This window comes from Microcaecilia unicolor, chromosome 3 (genome assembly GCF_901765095.1).
Source record: "Microcaecilia unicolor chromosome 3, aMicUni1.1, whole genome shotgun sequence".
Lineage (NCBI taxonomy): Eukaryota > Metazoa > Chordata > Amphibia > Gymnophiona > Siphonopidae > Microcaecilia > Microcaecilia unicolor.
In genome coordinates, this window is record NC_044033.1 from 219,952,943 (window position 1) to 219,976,453 (window position 23,511).

Sequence of the window (23,511 nt, forward strand, 5' to 3'; positions counted from 1 at the left end):
GAACAGAGAACAATGCCAATACAATTGTAATAAATTAGTAAGGGAGAAGTAAGACACATATTGAGAGAATTAGAGGCTCAAAATTTAACAGTATGAATCTGCAGAGAGCTAGCACAGAAAACTTTTTTGCAGCATGTAATCTTGCAAATACCAAGGGAATAACATTTGTAAGGAGATTGGAGATAATTGGAAAAATTGGAGAAAAGAGAGCAACATTAAACATTTATAGCAAGTATTATGCAAATATATATAAATCTCATTATGCAATGGAAATAAATTCCAAAATGAGAGAAAGGACTGGAAGAGGGAAATTGAGATGTTTATTTCAAACCTTGTTAATGTTTAGGTCTCAAAAGGTGTCCAGAAAAAGGTTTAGGGCCAGGTCATCAAAGGTACGGGCAGAATTGTGGATTGTCACCCACATTTGTGCAGGGTAAAGGAGACCAAATTGAGCGCCAAGAGACTTTAGGTGATTACGTTGTGCAAGAAGTTGTTTTCTGCGATGAACTTGCTGAGACCCGGGAAAATTAAGACTTTCATACAATCATAGAAAATAGGCGATTTCAGTTTGGCATTTTGCAGAATTGCTAAAGTTTCAGGGTAGTGGCGAGTCTTAAGGACAATCGGTCGAGGGAAACGTTGTTGTGCAGTTTTGCCAGAGGTGATTTCAAGCAGTGGGCTAAAGTTTAAACCCAAAAGCGTGGGTAGGTGATTTTCCATAAATTTAATGGAGTCAGAGCCCTCTGCACCTTCTTTAATTCCAAGAGCTCTTAAGTTGTTTCTCCTTGCTCTATTGTTGAGATCTTCCAGATCTTTTTTGAGTGAATCAATCTCTTTTGTTTTTGATCAGAGAGAAGAGATTTCATTGGAGTTAGCTTCAAACTTCAGGGAGAGAGGATCCATGCGCGATTGAGTTTGTAAAAGCTGAGATTTTATTTCATTAATATTTTCTCTGAATTGGGAAATGGAGACGAGAGTATCTTTGAGAATACCTCTGTGAGAGAGAAGTTTGCACATGATGGTCTGCATTGTGATTTCCTCGTTTCCAGTCTCGGCCACCATTACGGCTTGATGAGAGGAATCTTGACGAGGTTTCTTTGAGGCTGAAGACGCAGACTACTTAATATCTGCCTTTGGAGATTTCTTTGGCATGATATCAGGTAAATATTAAAATGTAATTTGCTGTGAATAAGCGAGATAAGTTGAGCGGGAGCTGAGAGATTAAGCCGCCATTCTCTGTTATGCTTAGCAGCGCCCCCCTATACCAATTGCTTTTAACCATCCTTAGGCTTCACCTTTGGGTTTAACAAGCAATATCATGTGCATATAATGTCTGGATGAATTAATTAAGACCTTAGTAACATTGTAATATAGTAGATGAGGGCAGATAAAGACCGGTATGTTGTATTCAGTCAAAATTTGAATCAAATGCCCAAAATATGTATTACTTGGTAGCAGTAATGAAATAGTGATGGAATATTTACATAGCAGGCAGCCACCAGATTTATTTTCCATTGAAAATAATGAATTTTGCATGAACTTGACGGCTAATAGTGTGCTGTTTGCTACTGTATTTTGTATTTTGGTGGTATATTGTTCCTGTTACGTCTGTGCTTTCCTCGCCCTCTGGTGGCCAGAACGGGTGGCTGCTATGAATCATTACCTGTTCCAGATTTTAGCTCAGTCCGGTCTGGATCTTCAAGGCTGCCAGGTTTGCTTGTGTTGTTTGAGCCTGCACAGCACCCGTAGCTGCCTGGTGATTGCAGCAGCTGAGTCTCAACTGCTTCTGGGCTTATTAGCCATCTTGGAACATTTCTGTTTGCCTTTGCATCGTCTAAGGCCCTGGTATGTTAGGGTGCTGGTGCACTTCTGCTGAGTCCAGTTCTAGTTTGGTTTCCTGCCTTGATTCTTGTCTGTTCTTGCTAGTCTGTGGATAGTTAGATTAGATTGTTGTTTGTTTGCTTGTCTTGTCTCTGGGTTATAGTTTTGTGTGTAGTCCTTGTCTGTTTGTATCTTAGTGGCTGCTCTGCAGCTTTTAGTTTTGTGTCTTGTTAGTCAGTGTTTTGCTCCCTGTTTTAGTGGCTGTTTACAGCTTTCAGTCTGTCCTTTATTTTACCCTTTCCTTGCCCTGCTGTCCCTGTATGTTCCTTTCCCCTCTGACCCTCAGTCCCTGTTCAGTCTAGTTGGGATCCTGTTCCTGCCCTGTCCTACAAGTCCTGCTGGCCACCTGAAGCCAAGGGCTCAACCCTTGGTGAAAAGTGGCCAGGTGCAGGTGAAGCCTAACTGTTCATTAAGCTCTGCCTTGTCTCCAGTGTGGGGGTGGTTTTGCCTGCCACTGCCGCTCCTCAGCAGTGGCCCAAGGGCTCACAAACCAGTTTCCAGCTTTGAAAATGTGACATTTCCTCTGTATAATAAAATCACAATCATGTATATACAATCACATAGCTGGGAGATAAAGATTTGTTTTTTCAAAACATGCCTTTTATAAGCAAACAGACTTGAAGAAGAAATAAATATATAAAACAAACTGGAAAATCTTGAAACATTTAGACTAACTCTGGACAAAACTTCTGCATGAAAGATTCTCAACTCGGGCATTCGGCAATCATTCAGACATACCCACTTACATATCCAGGACTATACCAGAAGCCATTTTCTTTGACAAATGTGGAATTTTATTTAGGCCACAGCCAGGCCTTCAACATTGCATTTTACCATAAAATACATAACATAATCAAATCCCACTGGTAAACATAACCTTCACCTGAGTACGCAGCCCTTCTTTCTTATGTCACCACAGGCTGTGCCGTCCAAGCACCCTGCTCTCCTCAGTGCTGTCATAGCACACAATGTCACTTGATGCATCTCGTCTAAGGATGCACCTACAACTTTAAACCAAAGCTCTTGTCCCCCTGGCCATCCAAGCCAGGAGACTAGCCGTGTCCACATTGTTGTTTTAGCCTGCTAGCATGCAGGTATACACTTTACTTAGTATTGCAACTTTCAACAGCTCTTTTTAACACGCATGTAGTAAATCACTTCATAATGTTATCCGCTAAGGTGCTGCGTACCTGGCACTGTCGTTGCATAACTTTCGTAGCTTACGCCTCGCTGCGACAACTGCCCCTTATACACATGGGCGGGTGGGCGTGTCAGCACTGATTCCTTCACCTGCTGTCCACAAAATGGCACACTCCTTTCCGATCCCTCCCTTCTTCACTACCCCTCCCTACCCGCCCCCTTTCCCCTTAACCCTTCACTCACCTTCCCTTCCTCTTACTCCCTACTCCCCCCTCCCCCTCCTCTCCTTTGTCTTCATGGGCTTTCAGCCTGGTTGTGATCAGCCCCTTTTTAAGGGGTGGGCCTTATTATTTTCCCTCATTATTCAATAACTCTCTTTGAAATAGTAGTAATAAAAAAAATCAAGTGCATTTTTATAATACACACTGCATTCCACAAAACAAAAGGAGCAAGTTCCCACGTACCATATTTTTCTTTTGATGCATGCACAAGAAAAAAAGATGTTAAATGCTCCCATGTTTCAACCTAATTAATGTTTGCCAAAAGATCATCCCGCAAATTCCTTGATCTGCACTTCCCCACTTGCAAGGGAATGAAATACAAATTAATGCATGCATCAAACTTCACCTACTTGAGCACACAGTTATGGAATGCACTGCCGAGCAACTTGAAATCAATATACGAAATAGCGAACTTCCGCGCACTACTGAAGACCCATCTCTTTGAAAGAGCATACCAAAAAGATCAACCCAAATGAATATGCACAACTTGCCTATTTAATTTTAGAACTGTCTCCTAAAATCAGCTTGTATACTACTTATTCGCTTTTCTTATCATGCTGACCAAGAACATGCAATACTAAATGTTTATTACTAACACTCTTCCACTACTCATGATGTATTATAAGCCACTTTGAGCCTGCAAAGAGGTGGGATACAAATGCAACAAATAAATAAAATAAATAAATAAAAAAATTAAACTCTGAATGTTGGACATTTGATTCTCCTAACATGATGTTTGTTTTGGTGGCCCTTAATAGGTGAAAACCTCTCTGAATGATTGCAACGCCTGCTAGGGTGTTAGTCCCTATAATCAGCCCCTTCAAATGACACACTGATTACAATTTAGAACTAATTACTACTATGACTTTTCAAACCAATATTTCCTTTGTGAACATCCATATGCTGCACAAGCTGGCATAAGTGAGATCAAATAAAAATGCTACCAACAATAATGAACGACAACATGGATGCAGCAGCTGATAGGTTTCTTTGCTCTGTTTTGGGTGTACCATCTTAATGGTAGCCCAGATTAGTAACTCTGCCATATGTTTCTCTTCATCCTAAACACCTCCACAGAAATGTGTACTTTTAATGTAGTTTAATATTACTTCCTCTGAAAAATAGCTGACTATAATTTAGCTGTTCTAGGGGTAAATAACAAACCTCAAATGTGATGTCCAAAGAAAAGGTCTGAATTGGTCCATAAGTGGACAGGAATGAAATCTGCATTTTATAAACTACAGTCCAGTGACATTTGAAGGTAGATATATATTTTGTTTCAATCCTCAGACTCCTCCACAATCCAGATGCACTCAGAATTGTGCTCCTGGCTTCAGGAAATTACTCACAGAAGGAAAGCCTGTCTGCTGCTATGACTGTATTCCCTGTCCAGCTGGACATATCTCCAATCAAACTGGTGAGTGATATACAATAATGAGAGGCTCATAGTGGCAAGTTATTCAGCCCCGCTTCTTAAAGGACATTATTTTATTCTATTCTATTATCTTGGATTTATAAATTGCAGAAACCCAAGAGGTCCAAAGCTATATACAATAGTGTCATATTCCTAATCTGCAATAAAACAGTTACAAGCACTAAGTAATATCACAATAACAGCATTAAAAATAAGCTGAAGTCAAAATCACAAAATTTAGTTTCTTATGCCTTTATAAAATCTTGGGGATAGGCATTTCTTCCTGTCTCTTCTGATGCAGAAAGTTCTCAGTTCCTTCACACAACTAACAAGACATTTGCTTAAGTTGCCACTGTCTCCTATATACCCATGAGTCACTCCTAGACTTTCAGTATACTAGCATGAGCAGTACAGCATAGTCAGTAAACTTTCTGTGTTATAAGGTCAAGGCTTAGGCTTGAAGTGTCTCCCATTGCAACTATGGTCAAAGGCCAGGGAAATTTCAGGAAAGCCAAAGACACTATTCCAGGGTGAATCAAGGATTTCTAGTCAGGGGAAGTTTCCTTCTACAACCGGTTCTTCCCACTATTCACTCCCCACGTCTCCATCTTTCTGGAAGATGCCATAATGTCCAGAAGGTCAGATCCAGCTCATCCTTCCTACATCTGAGGTTGAACAACAGTGCCCCTGCGTTTGGGGGGGCAGCAGTCAGGGGAAGGTCACGGTTGAGCTGGAGAGGCTTAGCCTCCCCAAGCCTCTTATACGGGGCGCCTATGACTGTCCTCCCATCCTATCCATGTCCATCAATTCTCCTCTGCCCTGCCCTCCCCTTCCCTTCCTCCCTCCCTCCCCTCGATGTCCCGCAATTCTCTACACCTGACATGATCTCGCCTCCAGCGTTCCCTTCCCCCTCATTGTTCCTCCCTTTGACATCATTACGTTTTGACGCGAGGGCGGGGCAATGAGTGGCAATGGATGTTACGAACCCAGGCATCCAGATGTAGAATGTTGGAGGTGCAAATTATTATATAGGATGACACCTTTGCTTAGAGATCTTCATTGGCTGACTGTTTCTGCAAGGGTTGAATTTAACACTGTTACAAGTCCATCTGACCACATTACTCTGATATACTATTCTTCTGCGGATCGATCTATTTGTAGTCATTATTCTCTAAATCTAGCTGTTCCTTCAGTGAAAAAAATTCAATATAAACTTTTTTTTTAATAATTCCTTTAGCTATTCCGCAGTTAAACTGTGGAACTCAATTCCTAGTCAACTCTGGGGATTTCAAATTACTATCAGTTTAGGACAGAGGTAGGAAATTCCAGTCCTCGAGAGCCGCAGACAGGTCAGATTTTCAGGATATCCACAATGAATATGCAGGAGATAGATTTGCATATCAAGGAGGCAGTGCTTGCAAATCTATCTCCTGCATATTCATTGTGGATATCCTGAAAACCTGACCTGTCTGTGGCTCTCGAGGACTGGAGTTGCCTACCCCTGGTTTAGGAAGTCTTAAAAACTTTATCTAGTCAAGAAACATTTTGAAGTGTTAATGTTGCGTAGTGTAATGATTACATGTTGTAACCCACTTTGATTATTTGAATTTATTTATTTATTTATTTATTTATTTATTTATTTATTTATTTATTGCATTTGTATCCCACATTTTCCCACCTCTTTGCAGGCTCAATGTGGCTTACAATACATCATGAATGGTGGAGATATATAAGAAATAAACATTTAGTAATTACAGAAGGATCTTGTGTTAAATGATAATGAAAAAACATGATATTAGTGTAACAAGCAAATATTATAAGACAATTCTGGATATATCTGGAGGGGTTCACATTTGTTGATCTTTGTGGTATGCCTTGTTAAATAGATGGGTCTTCAGTAGTTTGCGGAAGTTAGTTAGTTCATAGATTGTTTTTAGGTTGCGTGGATAGAAGGATAGAAAAAACAGAATAGAATAGAAAATTCTGAAACTTGTAAATGTAAATGTCAGCCCAATCTATGGCCCATCCATGCTTCTCCCCTGCAAACACCCCTCTGACATTTCTGAAACTATAAATATGAGGTTTTTTCTCAAACGCACTTTCATGGGTTAGTGATCAATAAAGTTCTTGCAAATTTTAGACATTATGACTCAAAGAAAGGGGTAAAATGATGTACAAATTAGGACATTCCTTTTTGTGGAAGTACTTTACTCACCCAGTGCAAAGATGTCCTCAGGGAGCCCCTTTTTAACATGGCTAAAAGTACATGTTTTATGAACCCTCTGTGTACAGTAAAGCAATTATCTGACGAACTCTGGTAAGTGGCTTTGAAACTTCTCCTTTAAATTATATCAGATCAATATTCAAAGTGATTTAACTGGCCTAAAAATGGCTTCTGATTGGTTAAATCACTTGTTCAGGGCTAACCGGTCAAATTCAATAGCTCTTAACCAATTAGGGCTGCTGAAAATATCCAGTTAGTGCTTATCAGTCTCAAATCCAGCTATTTTGGAGGCATTCTGTGGTCTAAATCAGTACTTGACTGGTTAATTATATTCAGCAATTGATTGGCCAAAGTAACTGCATAAATAGTGCAGATAAATGTCTATATGGTGCCCCATAGCTGATTACAGGCTGAATATCGCACTTAATGGCTATGCTTTATCCAGCTCCACATACCCGAACATTTAGTGCTGAAGCCCAGATATGGTTTGGCATTGAATTTATGGGAATACATTCCAGCAGTGGTCAGCAAAATGCTAAGCAGCGCAGGCTGAATATCAACCCCTATATATTTAAAATTAAGAGCAATATTTAGCCACTCTTGTAATCTGACGTTAATTTTGAGAAGTTAAGAAAATATTCTGTCTTCTCAGATATGGAGAACTGTATAAGATGCCCAGAGGACCAGTGGCCCAATGAAAAAAGAGATGTCTGCATCCCCAAAATAGTAATCTTCCTTTCCCATGAAGAATCTTTGGGAATCGTTTTGATGCTTATCAGCATTTTCTTTTTTCTCATCACTGCTGTCATTTTGGGAATCTTCATTTATTACAGAGAAACTCCTATTGTGAGATCCAACAACCGAAACCTAAGCTACATTCTCTTAGTCTCCCTCATGCTCTGTTTTCTCTGCTCATTGATATTCATAGGACATCCTGAGAAGGTGACCTGCATTCTTCGACAGACTGCCTTTGGAATAACGTTCTCCATCTCTCTCTCTTCTGTCCTGGCAAAAACAATCACAGTGGTCATGGCTTTTCAGACCACTAAGCCTGGAAGCAAGCTCCGGAAATGGATGGGTTCCAGGGTCTCATACTCTACAGTACTTTCTTTTTCCCTTCTTCAAGTCCTCTTTTGCTTTGTCTGGTTGGGAACTGCACCTCCATTCCCACATCGTAACACGCAAACTGAAGATGGAATAATTCAAATTGAATGTAATGAAGGATCAATAATTGCATTTTACTGTATTTTGGCTGGTATCAGCTTCATTGTAGCTTTCCTAGCAAGAAATCTACCTGACAGTTTCAATGAGGCCAAGTACATCACCTTCAGCATGCTGGTGTTCTGCAGTGTCTGGGTGTCTTTCATCCCAACATACCTCAGCACCAGGGGCAAGTACATGGTAGCAGTAGAGATATTTGCTATCCTGGCCTCCAGTGCTGGAATACTGGGGTGTATCTTTATCCCCAAGTGCTACATTATTCTGTTGAAGTATATCACAAAAAATAAATTGATGTAAACTTTCCTGAATGTTAAAGGAAAGCTAAAATAACAGCAAAATCTTACATTCCAACTCATACATAATCTGTCTAATATTCAAGGCCAGCTGCACATTCATGATTCTCAAGAGGTCTGAACAAGGGTAGGATGGGAAATTACCTCGATAGAGGCAATATTCAGTCACTATCTGAGTAGATTATACTTTTAGTTTAAATGTATAGTTATGCCACGGTGACTACAATATCTGAAATATTCAGAACCTCAGCTTTTATATATAGCAGTTCTTATTATTTGGGCTGAATATCTCCTTACCTCTGAGGATCTGATATTAAGCACCACATACACTAGGCAGCATCCAGGTGCCTCAGTGTAGTCCCAAGTTATAGAATTTAGTTAAAACTTTATGTCAGGTCAGAAAAGAACAACAAACAGGAAAAATAAATACAACCTTCAACATGCAGGGGACAAACATCTCACATACTAACATGGAGAGAGGACAGTAATACACAGAAATAAAGATCACAGCAAACCATTGCTGGACAGTTATCATCCAGGTACTCAGCAATCCATCTGTATGTCTTTTCCAGTTGAATAGCTTGGTTCACTTTCTGTCCATCACCCCCACCACCACAGAGATGCCACTGACCAGCTACCACCCCCTATTTTTTAGCATCTTGAAAAAAAGCTATCCAGAAATTCAATGCTGAAGGCCTGACATGGTCTAGCATTGAATTTATGGATTTAACACTGGTGGCAGTCAGCAAAATGATGGTCATAGCTGGTTTTATATCAGCCCTGATATCTTACCAGATAGCTCAAATTCAACTCTAGTGCTATGGACATCATGATTTGAAAAAATGTTTTTTGATCCATATGAAGAATGTCTACCATTGCAAGTGACCAGCTACTGTCTTGACAGTCAGAGGAGCATCACAGTTCAGTATCTGTTTTATATGTTGTCAGCTATCTTACCAAAACAAGTTGAGCTCTTGGCAAGTGAAGATGATCTAGACTAATGTTCCAATTTCCCTCTGAAAGTACCAGCATATATTTTGTGGCAGCAGCCTGACCTTTCCCATGGTGTCCAAAATGCATGTTGTGCTAAGAAATAGAAAGCCAGAGAGGAGTTTACCAAAAGGATTGTGCCATTAAAAGATCTGAAAATATTCTAAAAGATGTCCTCCTCCCCCATATCAAAGTCGTTTTCCCATACTTTCCAGATCATGGTAGGAGGTCTACACAATATTCATCTCAGATGATTATATATATGTGATAAGACTTGGCCTGAGGCTTTGATTTGTTTACAAAATGTGCTCAAAGTATGATCCATCTTTAACACCAGAGCAGACTGTATCATGGGTCACATTAAAAATTGTCTCGACTAAATAAAAACTTGTGTTGTTTCTAAAAGCAGATGCATCAAAGATTCACATGGAAAAGGCCATATGTTGGATCTGGTATGAGCAAACTATCCCTCTTTGTTGACTTTTTGTAACTGGGAACCAGTATTATGGTCAGACCATTACAGTTGTACATTTACTTTGAATTAGTTTTCTTCTAAATCAATTCAAACTCCTGTTCGTAAGACAGAAATGGCTAGAAATAAAATAGACAAATTATTTGTTTGGTCTTCAGTAATTCCATTGTTAGATATGTCTGAAACTAGTTTTGAAGTTTTATTTTTGACTTGAAATTCTATGACCTCATCAGTTATCGATCTTATTGCTCCTGAATATGAAGTAAAAGTTAGTTGGAAAGTTAGTTTTTTTTCTGCAAAATTATTGGCACTGAAAAAATATTGTCATTGTCTAGAACGTAAATAGAGAAAGCAAAAAATGTGATAAGAGTTAAATGGAAACAGTTATTAAAATAGTATAAATGTGGCTTAAAAAAGGCCAAAAGAACATATTACTCAACCTCTGTAGGTACAGAAAAGCCGAAGCTTAGAAAGTTATTTGAACTGGATAATTTTAATCTATCATCTTCTTTCTCAACCAATGCTGTTCGGTCCTCTGATGAAAAGTTAGCTGTTTACTTTGAGTCCAAAGAGAAATTTATTCATTTCATAAATGTTCCTATTTGTAGTTTGCCAAAACCTATATCAGATTTGGATGATGTGCTAGCCGACAGATACTAGGTCTCTTTTGACCCGGCTTCTGCCTTTGCACTGTTCCCATTAATTAATAGAACATCTTGTTCTAATTGTCCTTTGGACAAACCACCCAGTGGCGTACCAAGGGCGGGGCGGTGGGGGCGGTCCACCCCGGGTGTCAGCGGGTGGGGGGTGTGCTCCGCTTCCGCTGATCCGACACCCGCTGTTCCCACCCTTTAAAAAAAACCCTGTGAAGCAGCATGGCAGGCTGCACCTCGCGTCTGCCCTGCTTCTAAAAGAAACAAATCTCGTCGTCGTCGGGCCTTCCCTCACTGTGTCCCGCCCTCCTCTGAGGTAACTTACTATTTCCGCGAGGGCGAGACACAGGGAGAGAAGGCCCGATGACGAGGAGGAGATTTGTTTCTTTTACAAGCAGGGCAGACGCGAGGCGCTGACTGCCACACCGCTTCACAGATTTTTTTTTAAGGCAGGGTGGTGGCAGAAGAAGAGGGCTGATGGAGCTGGTGGTCGGGTCAGGGGGTTCTCAGATGGGTGAAGGACTGGGAGGGGGTTCTTTCTCTCTCTCATGGGAGAAGGGGGGGCTGGGGAAGGGGTTCTCAGATGAGAGAAGGGGCCATGAGGGAAAATGGGGGCCATGCCTGGGACTGGTGAGAAAATGGGGCATGCCTGTGTCAGGTGGGAGAATGGGTCTGGGGCTGAAAAGGGGGGCCCTAATGCAAGGCATGTGGATGAAGGGGGCTGGAACAGGAGGCTGAAAAGAAGGGTAGGTGGGATAAGGGGGCTAGTACTGGGACTGGGGGCTGAAAAGGGGCAGGGGCTAAAACTGGGGGGACTGGGGGCTGATTGATTGGGGAGGGGGAAATAATAAAGAGTCTAATGTCAGGGGGGGACACTTTCGGGCGGGGACTCACTTCCTTTGGGAGGAACTGACAAGAAGGGAGGATAGGCAGTTGAAGGGGAAGGGAAGGGATGGGGAGGGGGGTCAGAGGGCAGGGGAAGGGGGATCTTGAGGGTAGGGTCTTGGAATGTGAATGGTCTTAACAGCCCCAGGAAGAGAAGTATTATCTTTCGAGAACTACGTAGGTTGAAATGGGATGTAGTAATGTTACAAGAGACGCATATACAACGGAAGGATGAAACATTGCTGAGGAATAGGTACTGGGCGAGGGGTACCCATGTGGAAATCCCAAAGGGGGTAAATCTGGGGGGCTGGTTATATATATTAAAGATAACCTGCAATTCACCAAGGAACAGGAATTCAGGGGGAGGGATGGTAGATGCCTGGCACTCAAAGGAATAATTAAGTGCCAACCAATTACATTTATCAACATTTACGCACCAAATGAGGGACAAAGGGAATTCTTTGACAAATTACTAACAAATCTAGTTCCTTTTGCTAAGGATCAAATAATATTGGGGGGAGATTTTAATTTCCCTGCAGCAGGGCTTGATCACTCGAAAGAAAAAGAGCAAGGTGCGAAATACACGAGAGGGAAGCTTCTCAAATTAATGCGGGAACTAGACCTACTGGACATATGGAGGTTGCAACACCCAGGGCAAAAAACCTTCACGCATTATTCACATGCGCAAAAGACCTATGCTAGGATAGACGCGATCTGGGGTAGTCGCTCGTTATGGGGGGTACTCAAAGGGTCTGAAATTGATAATATACATGCCTCCGATCATGCCCCTGTGTGGGTCATGTTGGGGGGGGGGGGGGGGTTGGGTAAGGAGAGAGGGGGAAGGGTATGGAGACTCAATGAAGAAGGGGCAAATCTGTAGGAGAAGCGGAATTATATAAAGGATTTGGGTCTCAATAAAATAACAGATACCCAAAGGGCGAGTTTAGAAGCCTCTATAACATTGGAGGAAGTGTTAGGAGTCATCAAGGAATTAAAAGGAGGGAAAGCGCCGGGGCTAGATGGGTACACGGGGAAGTATTACAAAGTGTTTAGACAAGAATTGGCTCCCCTACTGGTACGAGTGGGTAATGCCTGCTTTATTGGGGAAGAGATGCCTATAAGCATGCAAGCGGCAGGGATTACAGTGCTCCTCAAGCCAGGGCGGGATCCAGCTTTGTGCGGTTCCTATAGGCCGATCTCCCTGCTGAACATTGATGTCAAGATCTTGGCCAAGGTGATGGCGGACCGCTTGGGCAAGCTCTTACCATTCTTGATCCATGAAGATCAAGCGGGATTCGTCCCACATAGGCAAGTAGCAGATAATATTTATAGAACTCTAAATATCAAGTGGGGAGCTCAGAGGAGAGGGGACTCCCTAACACTTCTAGCGACCGATGCAGAGAAAGCATTCGATAGGGTGGATTGGGAGTTCCTGTGGGAAAGCATGGCACAAATGGGGATGGGGAAAACTCTCATAGGTTGGTTGAGGAAACTATACGCCCATCTGGTAGCCAAAATTAAAGTTAATGGGGGGTACTCCGAGCACTTTGATGTTCAGCGGGGAACTAGGCAAGGGTGCCTGCTCTCCCCATTATTATTCGCTATAGCCATAGAGCCATTTGCTCAGAGGATCCGCTTGCTCCAAGAGGTCTGGGGGCTTCGGATGGGAGGTAAGGCGCATAAGATTGCACTTTTCGCGGACAATATTTTATTTTATATCTGATCCCCTATGACGACATTGCCTGCTTTGATTAAAGAGCTGAAAGATTATGGCTGGGTATTGGGATTTAAGGTGAACTATCATAAGTCCGAGGTGATGGGGGTCACTATACCAGAAGTTGAGGAAGAAAGAATAAAAGAGGCGTTTAAATTTAAAATAGCTAAGGACAGTTTCAGGTATCTAGGGATACAGATCCCACAGAATCTCAATAAATTATATCAATTAAATTATATACCTTTACTAAAAGAAGTATGGGGGGATATGACCAAATGGCAAAAGGGGTGGCTTTTACGGTGGGGCCATATTGCGTCAGTAAAAATGAACATTCTACCCCGGCTTCTATTTTTGTTTCAAACACTACCAATCCCAGTACCTAAGAGGGAGTTAATGAGGCTGCAAGCGGATATAGGAACATTCGTTTGGGGGGAAGCACCAGCAAGATTGGCACGGAAAATAATGTGGGGTACACCTGATCAAGGGGGGAGGGGGATACCAAACATTCTCTGGTATTACTGGGCATCACAGCTAAAGCAAATAGCGGTTTGGGGTAAAGTAGATCTATCTCCAATAACAAAATTAGAACAGATCTTTGTCCAAGAAGGGGTATTGGAGGGACTGTTATGGGCCTCAATTCTGGATAATACATATAAGAGGTTAACTCTAAATCCCTTTGTATCACATCTTCTAGCTTTATGGGGTACTTTAAAACACAGGCTTAGGGGATCTAGGACTAAATCCACATTTGCTTGGATCACGCAGGACCCGAGTTTCCCAGCTGGGACTGAAGGTGGGGTTTTAAAACATGGTTCCATAAAGGGTTGATACGTTATAGAGATTTGTTGACAGAAGAGGGAATTAAACCTTTTGCAGAATTGCGGGAAGCCTATGAGCTACCACCCTCTGATATCTATGCTTACATGCAGGTAAAGCACTACATAATATCCGTTAGGTGGGTTAAAGATAAATTAGTAGAAAAGGAAAAGATGGAAGACATATGGGGAAGATTGATTTATGGGGGAAGGGACTCTCTAGGCTATATGATCATATAAGGGGGTCACAATTTGTAAAACACCAGTACATGCAGGCCTGGGAGAGGGATTTGAAGCAAGAACTGACTGACTCTGAATGGGGGCGAGCATGTAGAGAGGTCAAAAAGGCCTCCGTATGTGTACTCCTCAAAGAAAATGCATATAAACTACTGAGCAGATGGTACTATACGCCGGAGAAAGTGAAAGCAATGTTCCCTGGAGCCTCGGATACATGCTGGAGGTGTAAGGAGGAAAAGGGCACTTTTTATCATGTGTGGTGAGAGTGTGTGTTAATACAGAAATTTTGGAAGGGTGTTACAGGGCTATTGACAGAAGCCCTGGACACTTTATTCTCATGTGATCCGAAATGGTGCCTATTAGGGTGGGGGAACCAGAGAGGGGTGAAATGGGAACAAAGGATTAAGAGGATAGGCCTAGCGGCTGCAAAATCTATAGTAGCTGCGTTTTGGAAGCAAGACAAGGGACCCACAGTGCAAAACTGGCTTGGAAAGATTAGGGGACTAATAGTGATGGAGGAATTGACAGATAAAAGGCGGGGGAGGTTTAATTCGGAGGCTGAAAAATGGAAACACTTTGACCGAATATTGGGGAAAAACCTGTAAGGGGGGAGGGGGAGGGTGAGCCGAGAATGAATGGGACTAAGGTGGTGGGGTTGGGGGGGAGGGGGGATGGGGGGTGAATATGGGGTGGGAGAAAATGGAGGAGACATAGGAGGGGACATTCTTTAATGCTTATATGTCTGTACACTGAGGTTCAGATGAGGGAATGATGGATGTTAATAGAATTTAGGATGAGACATTGTAAAGTAACTTTTATATGGTTTGTTCAATAAACTTTACACATTTTTAAAATTTAAAAAAAAAAAGGAGAAAAAGTCCCTCATGCAAATGTGAGTAGCAAACAAAAAAGTGAGGTAGATTCAATGAGGATGCCTAGAAGACTTTAATTTAGAGAAACATACAGTTGAACCAACACGGTTGTGTTTTGGCACAAATGGCCTGGCTCGGCAGTCAAGTGGATCTTTTATGTTGTAACGATAAAACTTAACTTAAATGTAATGTCAAGATCCTTGCTGTCGAACCTCTCTGTAATCCTCACGTGAGTAAGGAGTGCAATAATGCAAACAACGTCTGACTGGCAAACACAATAAAAAAAGTCACCAAACGACTCGACACAGCTGCCGTGTTTCGGCGCCAAAGCGCCTGCTTCAGGAATCTTACAGTGTAGGTTATGCAAAGGTAAATGGTATTTCTAAAACCAAATGCAACAGAAAGCAACTTATGGTTGTTCAAGGTATAAAACCATCACTTTCAACACATGGCAGCATAAGCTAAAAGGAAAGTAGAGAAACTTTCCTGTCAACTTTTGCTGTTGGTTAGAAGAGCCAGCCTACTCTACTCTTTTGACTCGTGTTGTTGACGTTTATAGGGATTCAGTATTCCTCCACTTTGACTGGTTGCTTCCTTCTTCTTTTTTGTATAGATATATAAGTAGGACTATGTTGTGTTTGTAAATAGGCTTAATGTAGGTTCCATTTTCCAACTTGAAAAACACTCCCCAAATATGCAATGTCCTCAATTACATCTACTACTAATCATTTCTATAACACTACTTGATGTACACAGTAATGTACACATTATATGCAGGTACGTTCTCTGTCCCTAGAGGGCTCACAATCTAAGGGCTCTGTTTACTAAGATGTACTAGCGTTTTTAGTATGCGCTAAAATTGGCACGCGCTAAACGCTAGAGATGCCCATAGAAATATATGGGTGTCTCTAAAGTTTATTGCATGCTAAAAATGCTAGATCGCCCTTAGCGCTGCTTAATAAACAGGGCCCTCAGTTTTTATACCTGGGACAATGGAGGATTAAGGGGTCCTTTTACTAAGGTGTGCTGATAAATGGCCTGCACTGGTGTAGATGCATGTATTGGACGTGCACAGGTCCATTTTTCAGTGCACCTGCAAAAAAAAAACCTTTTTGGCTAAAAATGGACATGTTGCAAAATAAAAATTGGAGCGCGTCCATTTTCAGCCTGAGACCTTAGCAGTAAAGTATCACCTGTTAACTGGGTGGTAATCATCAGCAAGCATACACTGCCAATTACCACCTGGTTAGCGCTGCGCACAGGAAATTTTCCAGTGTGCGTTGAGGACACACGTAAAAAATGAAATTCCCTCCTGGGCCAAGGTTGCAAGCAGCTGTAGTGGGAACTGAACCCAGGTTGCCAGAATCAAAGCCCACTGCACTAGCCATTAGGCTACTCCTCCACTCCAGTTACTATACAAATCTCCAAAAATTTCTGCTAGATTGATGTTTGTCTGTTTGTTAATATAAGTTGAGCTTTAGTTAAAAAAAAAAAAAAAAAAAAGACAGCAGCAAGCTATATTTAATATTAAATACACAGAACTAGAGCAGGTTTCCCATGAGAGTAAACTCTAAGAGAACGACACTATAAAGCTCCTGTATCTTAGCAAGAAAATTGGATTCAAGTTCAGCTTAATGAGTTCTCCCCTCAATAATCTGATATCTGTTTCATTGCTTATATACCTATTTCCAGTGAGAAAATGACTGGGTTTTTAATGTAAGTAATTTAAACAGCATTTGTGTGGGATCAGCAAGAACCCTATAACATCTCTCTAGCCGACGAATTAAGTACAGTCAGTTTTGAAGATGCAAGCTCATTCTCTTCTTCTTTTTTTAATGCTTTTTCATGGCCTTTGGAGGTTCGTTGAGTGTTTGTGTTCATTAGGGCAGGATTTGCTGACATCACCAGGATATCACAGGAATGGGGACATCATAATCGGAGGAATAGTAAATGTGAACACTTTGTATCTAGCTGAACGGTTTAACTTCACAGATCCCCCTAACCTGCTTGAAACTATATTGTAAGTAAAATTGTTTTGCTTGTTCCTATCGGGGTTATGTTTATGAATTTTACAATGCACAGCCACTAACTGGGGGAATAATAACTTTAGTTGGATTCTTTTGAAATTAACTAGGTTAGGGGGTCCTTTTACAAAGGCGCTCTGAAAATGGCTTGTGGTAGTGTAGGCACGGGTTTTGGGGGCGCACTGATCCATTTTTCAGCACGCCTGTTAAAAAGGCCTCTTAAAATTTTTGCCTTAAATGGATGTGCAGCAAAATCAAAATTACCGCGCGACCATTTTGGGTCTGCGACCTTACCGCCAGCCATTGTCCTAGTGGCAAAGTCTCACATGGTAACCATGCAGTAAAGACCTACACGCACCAAATTCCACTTGGTGCGCGTCTAATATGCGAATCCAAAAATAACAATTATTTTTCAGCCTCTCGTATCGGACGCACGACAAAAATGAAATTACTGCAAGAGCCACATGGTAGCCAGGTGGTAACTCCATTTTGGTGCACGTTGGGCTTGCTTAGAGCCTTAAGCGGCTTAGTAAAGTGGCCCCTAGATTACTTATATTTAGGATCCTATTGTGAATTAGAATTTCAAATGTAGGTTCCTAAAACATTGGTGGGTATGGAGTAGAAAAAGGAAATGAATGTGCCAATAGTGCAAAGCACTTTTCCACAAAGAGGGGAAAGGGAATGGGGCTTGATATACCTCCTCTCTGTAGTTTTTGTAACTACATTCAAAGCTGTTTACATAGCATATACAGGTACTTATTTGTACCAGGGGCAATGGAGGGTTACAAGGAGCTGCAGTGGGAATCAACCCAGTTCCCCAGGATCAAAGTCCACTGCAATAACCACTAGGCTGGGATTCCGGAATCTTGCTATTCTTTGGGATTCTACATGGAATGTTGCTACTCTTTGACACTGTGCATGGAATCTTGTTAATGGGACTTGATACACTGTCTTTCTGTGCTTTTGCAACTACATTCAAAGTGGTTTACGTAGTATATACAGGTGCTTATTTGTACCTGGGGCAATGGAGGGTTAAGTGACTTGCCCAGAGTCACAAGGAGCTGCAGTGGGAATCAAACCCAGTTCCCCAGGATCAGAGTCCGTTGCACTAACAATTAGGCTACTTCTCCACCTGTTACCTGGATAAATGCTGCTGATCATCTGTATACTGTCTTGAAAATCCTTACAGACCCCTCTGCATTTTAAGTTGATTTAATTAGGGTATTTATAATCAGCTTAATCCATTCTTGGCAGAGTACAATCAACTAAGAATTAACAGTAAACAATCATTTTAAAGAGAACTGAGTCACACACAATAACTGGTTACATGATTGGACAATTACAATAAGATAGAACCGGTAGTGTCAAATGTGGAACAGCTGAATACAGAAGTAAAAACGAAGTATTAAGTTTTTTTACAAATCAATTAGTCTTAAGTCTAAGTTTGACTATGGACGTTTTCCACTAAATGTCCCAAAAAGTAAAGCGTCTATCTTGTGCGGATAGTGCCAGGGTGTCCTAAGGTATTAGGATAGCAGGAGATACTGCCACCAGCTCGATAACAGTGCTGACCCCCTTTTCTACATACAATAGTAGGAAACTTTAAACTGACAACTAGCACCTAAATTTCAACAAAAACATTCTTATATTTGGGAAAGTAAATGAAATGTGTTTCAAAAATGTCTATGCAAATTGATGAGAAAAACCCACATGTAAATTATTTAAAGGAAACCTTTAGAATTTTGCTTGTAATTTCTTTGCAAATTCATACTTTGTCTTATAGAAATAGAAAGTATCAGTAGATGAGAATCTCTTGTTCCATCCAGTCTGCTCATTTATGCTGTGACCAATCACACTCAGTCTGTGGTTTTCTCCTTCATTCCTTCTTACACTAAGGTCACATGTATGTTTCATTTGCACCAGGGTTGTAATCCTACCACCTCAGTTATCCACCTGCCTTTCTAAAACGTATTTTTATTTTCTCCAACGTACTATAATGATACCTTGACTTTCAGAAATTGATTCTTTGGAAAATGCTACTTATTTTTCTCTTATTAAAAAGCCTGTTAGAAAATCAAAGGTTTGAAAACTCTTTTTCATATCCAAATTGCTTTAATATGTTGACTATATATGATTCTGAAACACTTCCACCTTTGTACATAAGGTTGGCAAATTCTGTCAGTCACCAAACTTCTGTCATTGATTTTTTTCTTGACCTTCTCTGTCCAAAGGTCTATTGCTTTATAAGAATATGTTTTCCTTTTACCAGTAAATAACTTTTTTCCATGACTAGTTTTCCAACATCATAATCCATGAAATGTCATCAACACTTGGCTACTGCTGTTTCTTAACCTGTTCAATTTCTTCTCTAATGCATCCCTGATATTCCTATAACAGCTACATATTGTTAGATAACCAGCTGGCCACATCTATTCACCTGCAGAATTTTGTCTATCAAGTGTTGGGTTGATTGATGGTATTTTGAGTCCCAAGAGCTCAGCAGTTCTCGGAATAACTGTGGGGGCTTACTGCTTGCTAATCCAGAACTACCGGTAGTTCCCACCCCCAGCAAGCGCCATTTCCTAGAATGCTAGGAATGCTAGAAATTTTTTAATAAATTTAATTTTTTTAGCAATAGAGTTTAAATAGCCATGCGGCAAGTGGTTCACTTGCTGTACTGTCACTTCTTTTAAAAGAGACAGCCTTTCACCCTTTGCGGTAAAAGGGGGCCTCAGAGTGCATCAAAAGCAGCTGGATGTTTGCTGGTTTGGAATTGATATATCAGAGACGAGGACATTGCTTTCAAATTCTATAGATTGAGTGCTGAGAAGTTATGTATTTACACTTCATAGGGATTCCTGAAGCAGGCCTCTGTGGCCGAAGCACGATTTGTGTCGAGTCCATTATATACTTTGAATAAAACTTCTGATGTGAAATCTTTGAGTCCGTTGGACGTTTTGTTTGCATCATCTTTGTTGTCACCGTCACTGTTTTTGCCTGCTTGTATGGTCACGGGCAGGTCATGGGCATTTCTAAAATCTATGCGCATTATTATAGAATAAACCCGCTCCTTGCATATTTTATGGTTCTAGATTTACAGAAGGTTTTACTTGGCGTAATTGGTTGTGGCTAAGTTTAGTTGTGTGGACCGTTGCTCAGAGTATTCTAAATAACTGCATCCAAATTTAGGCTTATTCTATAAACTATGCCTAAATTAAGTTGTATTTAATAGAATACTCTTAAGTGAATTTCATTTCAGCACCGAACGTTTAGGCTTGATATATTGAATCTAGTCCATGAGGGAGAATTCTATAAAGACCAGATCTCTTTTAGAATACTATCTAATAGTATTCAATACAATCAGAATGCCTATGACATGCCCCTGCCCCTCCTATGTCAATGCCCCTGTGTCACTATGTGAGAGGAAACCAGCAGAAGGAGTAGTGGAGGTAGCAGGGCTCCACCCCAAAATGATAGAAGGACAAGAGATGTAGTAAACAAATTCTTTATTCATCAAGACCCAACACAGCAAAAAGCTGTGTTTCTGCAAAAAGCCTACATCAGGGGTCTGTACACTACTCCTTCTGCCGTCCAAGTTGAATATAGAATAGCACTTGAGTGCACTGTGGTATCGAAGTGCCATTTCAGCCCCATTGTAGCACCGAATACTATCTTTTCTGTAGCTACTATTCCTGAATAGAACTCCCTTCCATTAAACATTTGGAGAGAACGGAACTATATGAAATTCCATAAAATTTTAAAAACACATTTCTTTGGTGGGTCGTAATTATAATATTGATATTACAAAATGTTGGTATAATGTTCTTTATTGCTACATATGCATTTGTCTAATTAGCTGCTAACATTTAGCAAACTATAGAGCAGGGGCGTATCTGCGTGGGGCCACAGGGGCCGTTAACCCTCCCTCCCTCGCCTACCGCCGTCACCTACCCCGAGGTCCGCTTACTCCGGCTTTTTAAAATGTTGCTTCAGCTGGCAGCCCAGCCGCGATCTTTAACTTTTTCATCCTCGTCGTGCAGCGCGCTGTGAAAGCTGCATGCATCTTTAGTTCCAGTTGGATGGAGTCTGACATCTCAGATATGCCCCTGCTATAGAGAATTATCCCCATGGTGGGTCATTTTCGAAACCATATATGTGTATAAAGCAATAATTTGCATGCAGGAAACAGGCTTTTACAAAATTGTGTGCCAGACTTGTTCATACAATTATGTACATTCAACCTGTACACATGTAATGCTGCATGGAGTGAGCAGAGGCTTTCCTGGGAATGGGGCTGGGGAGAAGGTTGCATTTATGTACAAGCTTTGAAAACACTAAGACATTTCCAAATCTCCGTCCCTGCCTCAAGGCAGTTCAAGATAAATGGGATACTCTATCTTATCTGAGACTAGTGATGTGCTGAGAGAGACATCACGCAACACAGTTTGGTCTGACCTTTTTTTGAGGATAAATCTTCTGCAGTGCAGAAACTTATTAAAGCCAATTCAAGACCACTGATTGTGGAGTGACATATGACTTTGGTTGGTGGACAGAAGAAATAGGTTTCAAATCATTTTTCAGTTAGAATTCATGTTTCTAGATCTTTTATTTGGCTGCTTATTGTACATAATCTGACACTGAATCTCATTACAGTTTTAATACAGAAAACATCTACAACTTCCTGGCCTTTGTTTCTGCAGTGGAGGAGATTAACAACAGCTCAGAGCTCTTACCCAACCTCACGCTGGGATTTCACATTTATAATTCTTATAGTCATTCACTCTTAAAGTTTAAGGCTGCCATGAATATATTTTCACAAATGGACATACCAGTCATTAATTATAACTGCCAAACATCTGGCACACTGGCTGCTATCATTGAAGGTCTTCCAGGAGAGAGATCAAGTCAAATATCCAATGTGCTCTCAATATACCACTTCCCACAAGTAAGGAGACATTTCCATTTTACTTTATTTCCTATTCTATAATCCATTTTTACAGATCATCTTCATAAAACTATATCCAAATTGCTATCCACAAACACATATAAGCTGCTGAAATAAAAGGATGGCAATTGAAAGTTTCCACATCTACCTGAACAGAAGAGGGCAATTTGAAAATAGTTTGGCAGCTAAGTCTCAAATAGCTCCCAATATTCAGTACCAGTGACCAGGGCTACTTCTGCTCATGGCAGTGTATAAAAACACTGACTGCCATGGGCTGAATATCGTCTGCAGTCAGCTTTAGTGTGTGTAAGAAATGTGCTTGTAATCATTTTAGAGACACATGACAGGGAGAGCTCACAGTCAAGGTACATGCATCATATTTTCAATGCATTGCTTAAGTTGGCATTATCTCACTTATACATACAGTTACACCCAACGCTGTTACATCAATTAAATGTCCATTCACATTGATACATGAGTTTTAACCTGATCCTCGGCTGATGATTCTTTTTACATGGGGATTCTTCACCATGATTCACCAGGACTCTTCATCAACTCCTCTAATGCTTTCACTTCCCAATAATTGTATTCATAATAATAATAATTTCAATTTCAATATTAAATATTTTGTATTAAATGTTTAATTAGCCCTCTTCTCAAATCACTTCATTGGCTCCCTATCCATTTCTACATACAGTTCAAACCCATGTTTTATCATTTCCACCTTAGTTATTCCCTTATCTCTTATTTGTCCTGTTTGTCAGTCCTAATTAGATTATAAGCTCTGTCGATTAGGGCCTGTCTCGTTATGTCCAGTGCACAGCGCTGCATACGTTCAGTAGCGCTATAGAAAAGATAAGTAGTAGTAGTAAACTCTGTCAACAGTTAAAGATCCTGCTTCTTGCATAATGAGTCAAGGTAGACCAAAAGGATTCCCATATGGCTTGATTCTAAAGGCCCTCTGGTGAGTCCAAGCTCTGCACCCATCACCGCTCCATAGTTAGAGCATGAATCATACCTGCTCTCCATGATTGCTCCAAGGGGGCCTTCTCGGACAACCATGAAGGAAGGATCACTTTCATTATCATCACAGTGTCCTAACAAAGAAATCTACTAGCTCTCCACCGCCGTGGTTGTATTTCAGGAGTAACACTGAACATAAGACTTGACTGTAGGGGGATCGACAAGAACTACATCTTGGTGATAAAGGTCAGAACCCGTTGCCAATGAGATTGTACAGATGAGTATTTCCGCAGCATATGACCCAGGGAAACATTCAACTGACCACATTTAAAGCAAGCAGAAGTTGAGCTCATTTTCATTAAACTCTTTTTACATCAATAAAAGATCTACAATTTTAAGTCCATGCTTTCAGAAAGAGGTGTGTCTTCAACAGTTTATGAAACTGTGTTCTACTGTTACACAACCTTAATGTGCCAGGGAAAGCATT

At 40.9% G+C, this 23,511-nt stretch overlaps 1 protein-coding gene across 1 annotated transcript in view; it reads left to right on the forward strand.

Annotated features, from left to right (window-relative positions):
* Nucleotides 1-23,162, forward strand: part of LOC115464384 (vomeronasal type-2 receptor 26-like) — a 36,719-nt gene extending 13,557 nt beyond the window's left edge. The window contains exons 3-7 of the mRNA XM_030194769.1: nt 4,593-4,719; nt 7,593-8,424; nt 14,065-14,097; nt 21,770-22,061; nt 23,103-23,162. Coding sequence (XP_030050629.1) covers nt 4,593-4,719; nt 7,593-8,424; nt 14,065-14,097; nt 21,770-22,061; nt 23,103-23,162 — 1,344 coding nt within the window. The remainder of the gene's footprint in view (nt 1-4,592; nt 4,720-7,592; nt 8,425-14,064; nt 14,098-21,769; nt 22,062-23,102) is intronic.
* The last annotated feature ends 349 nt before the right edge of the window (nt 23,163-23,511 follow it).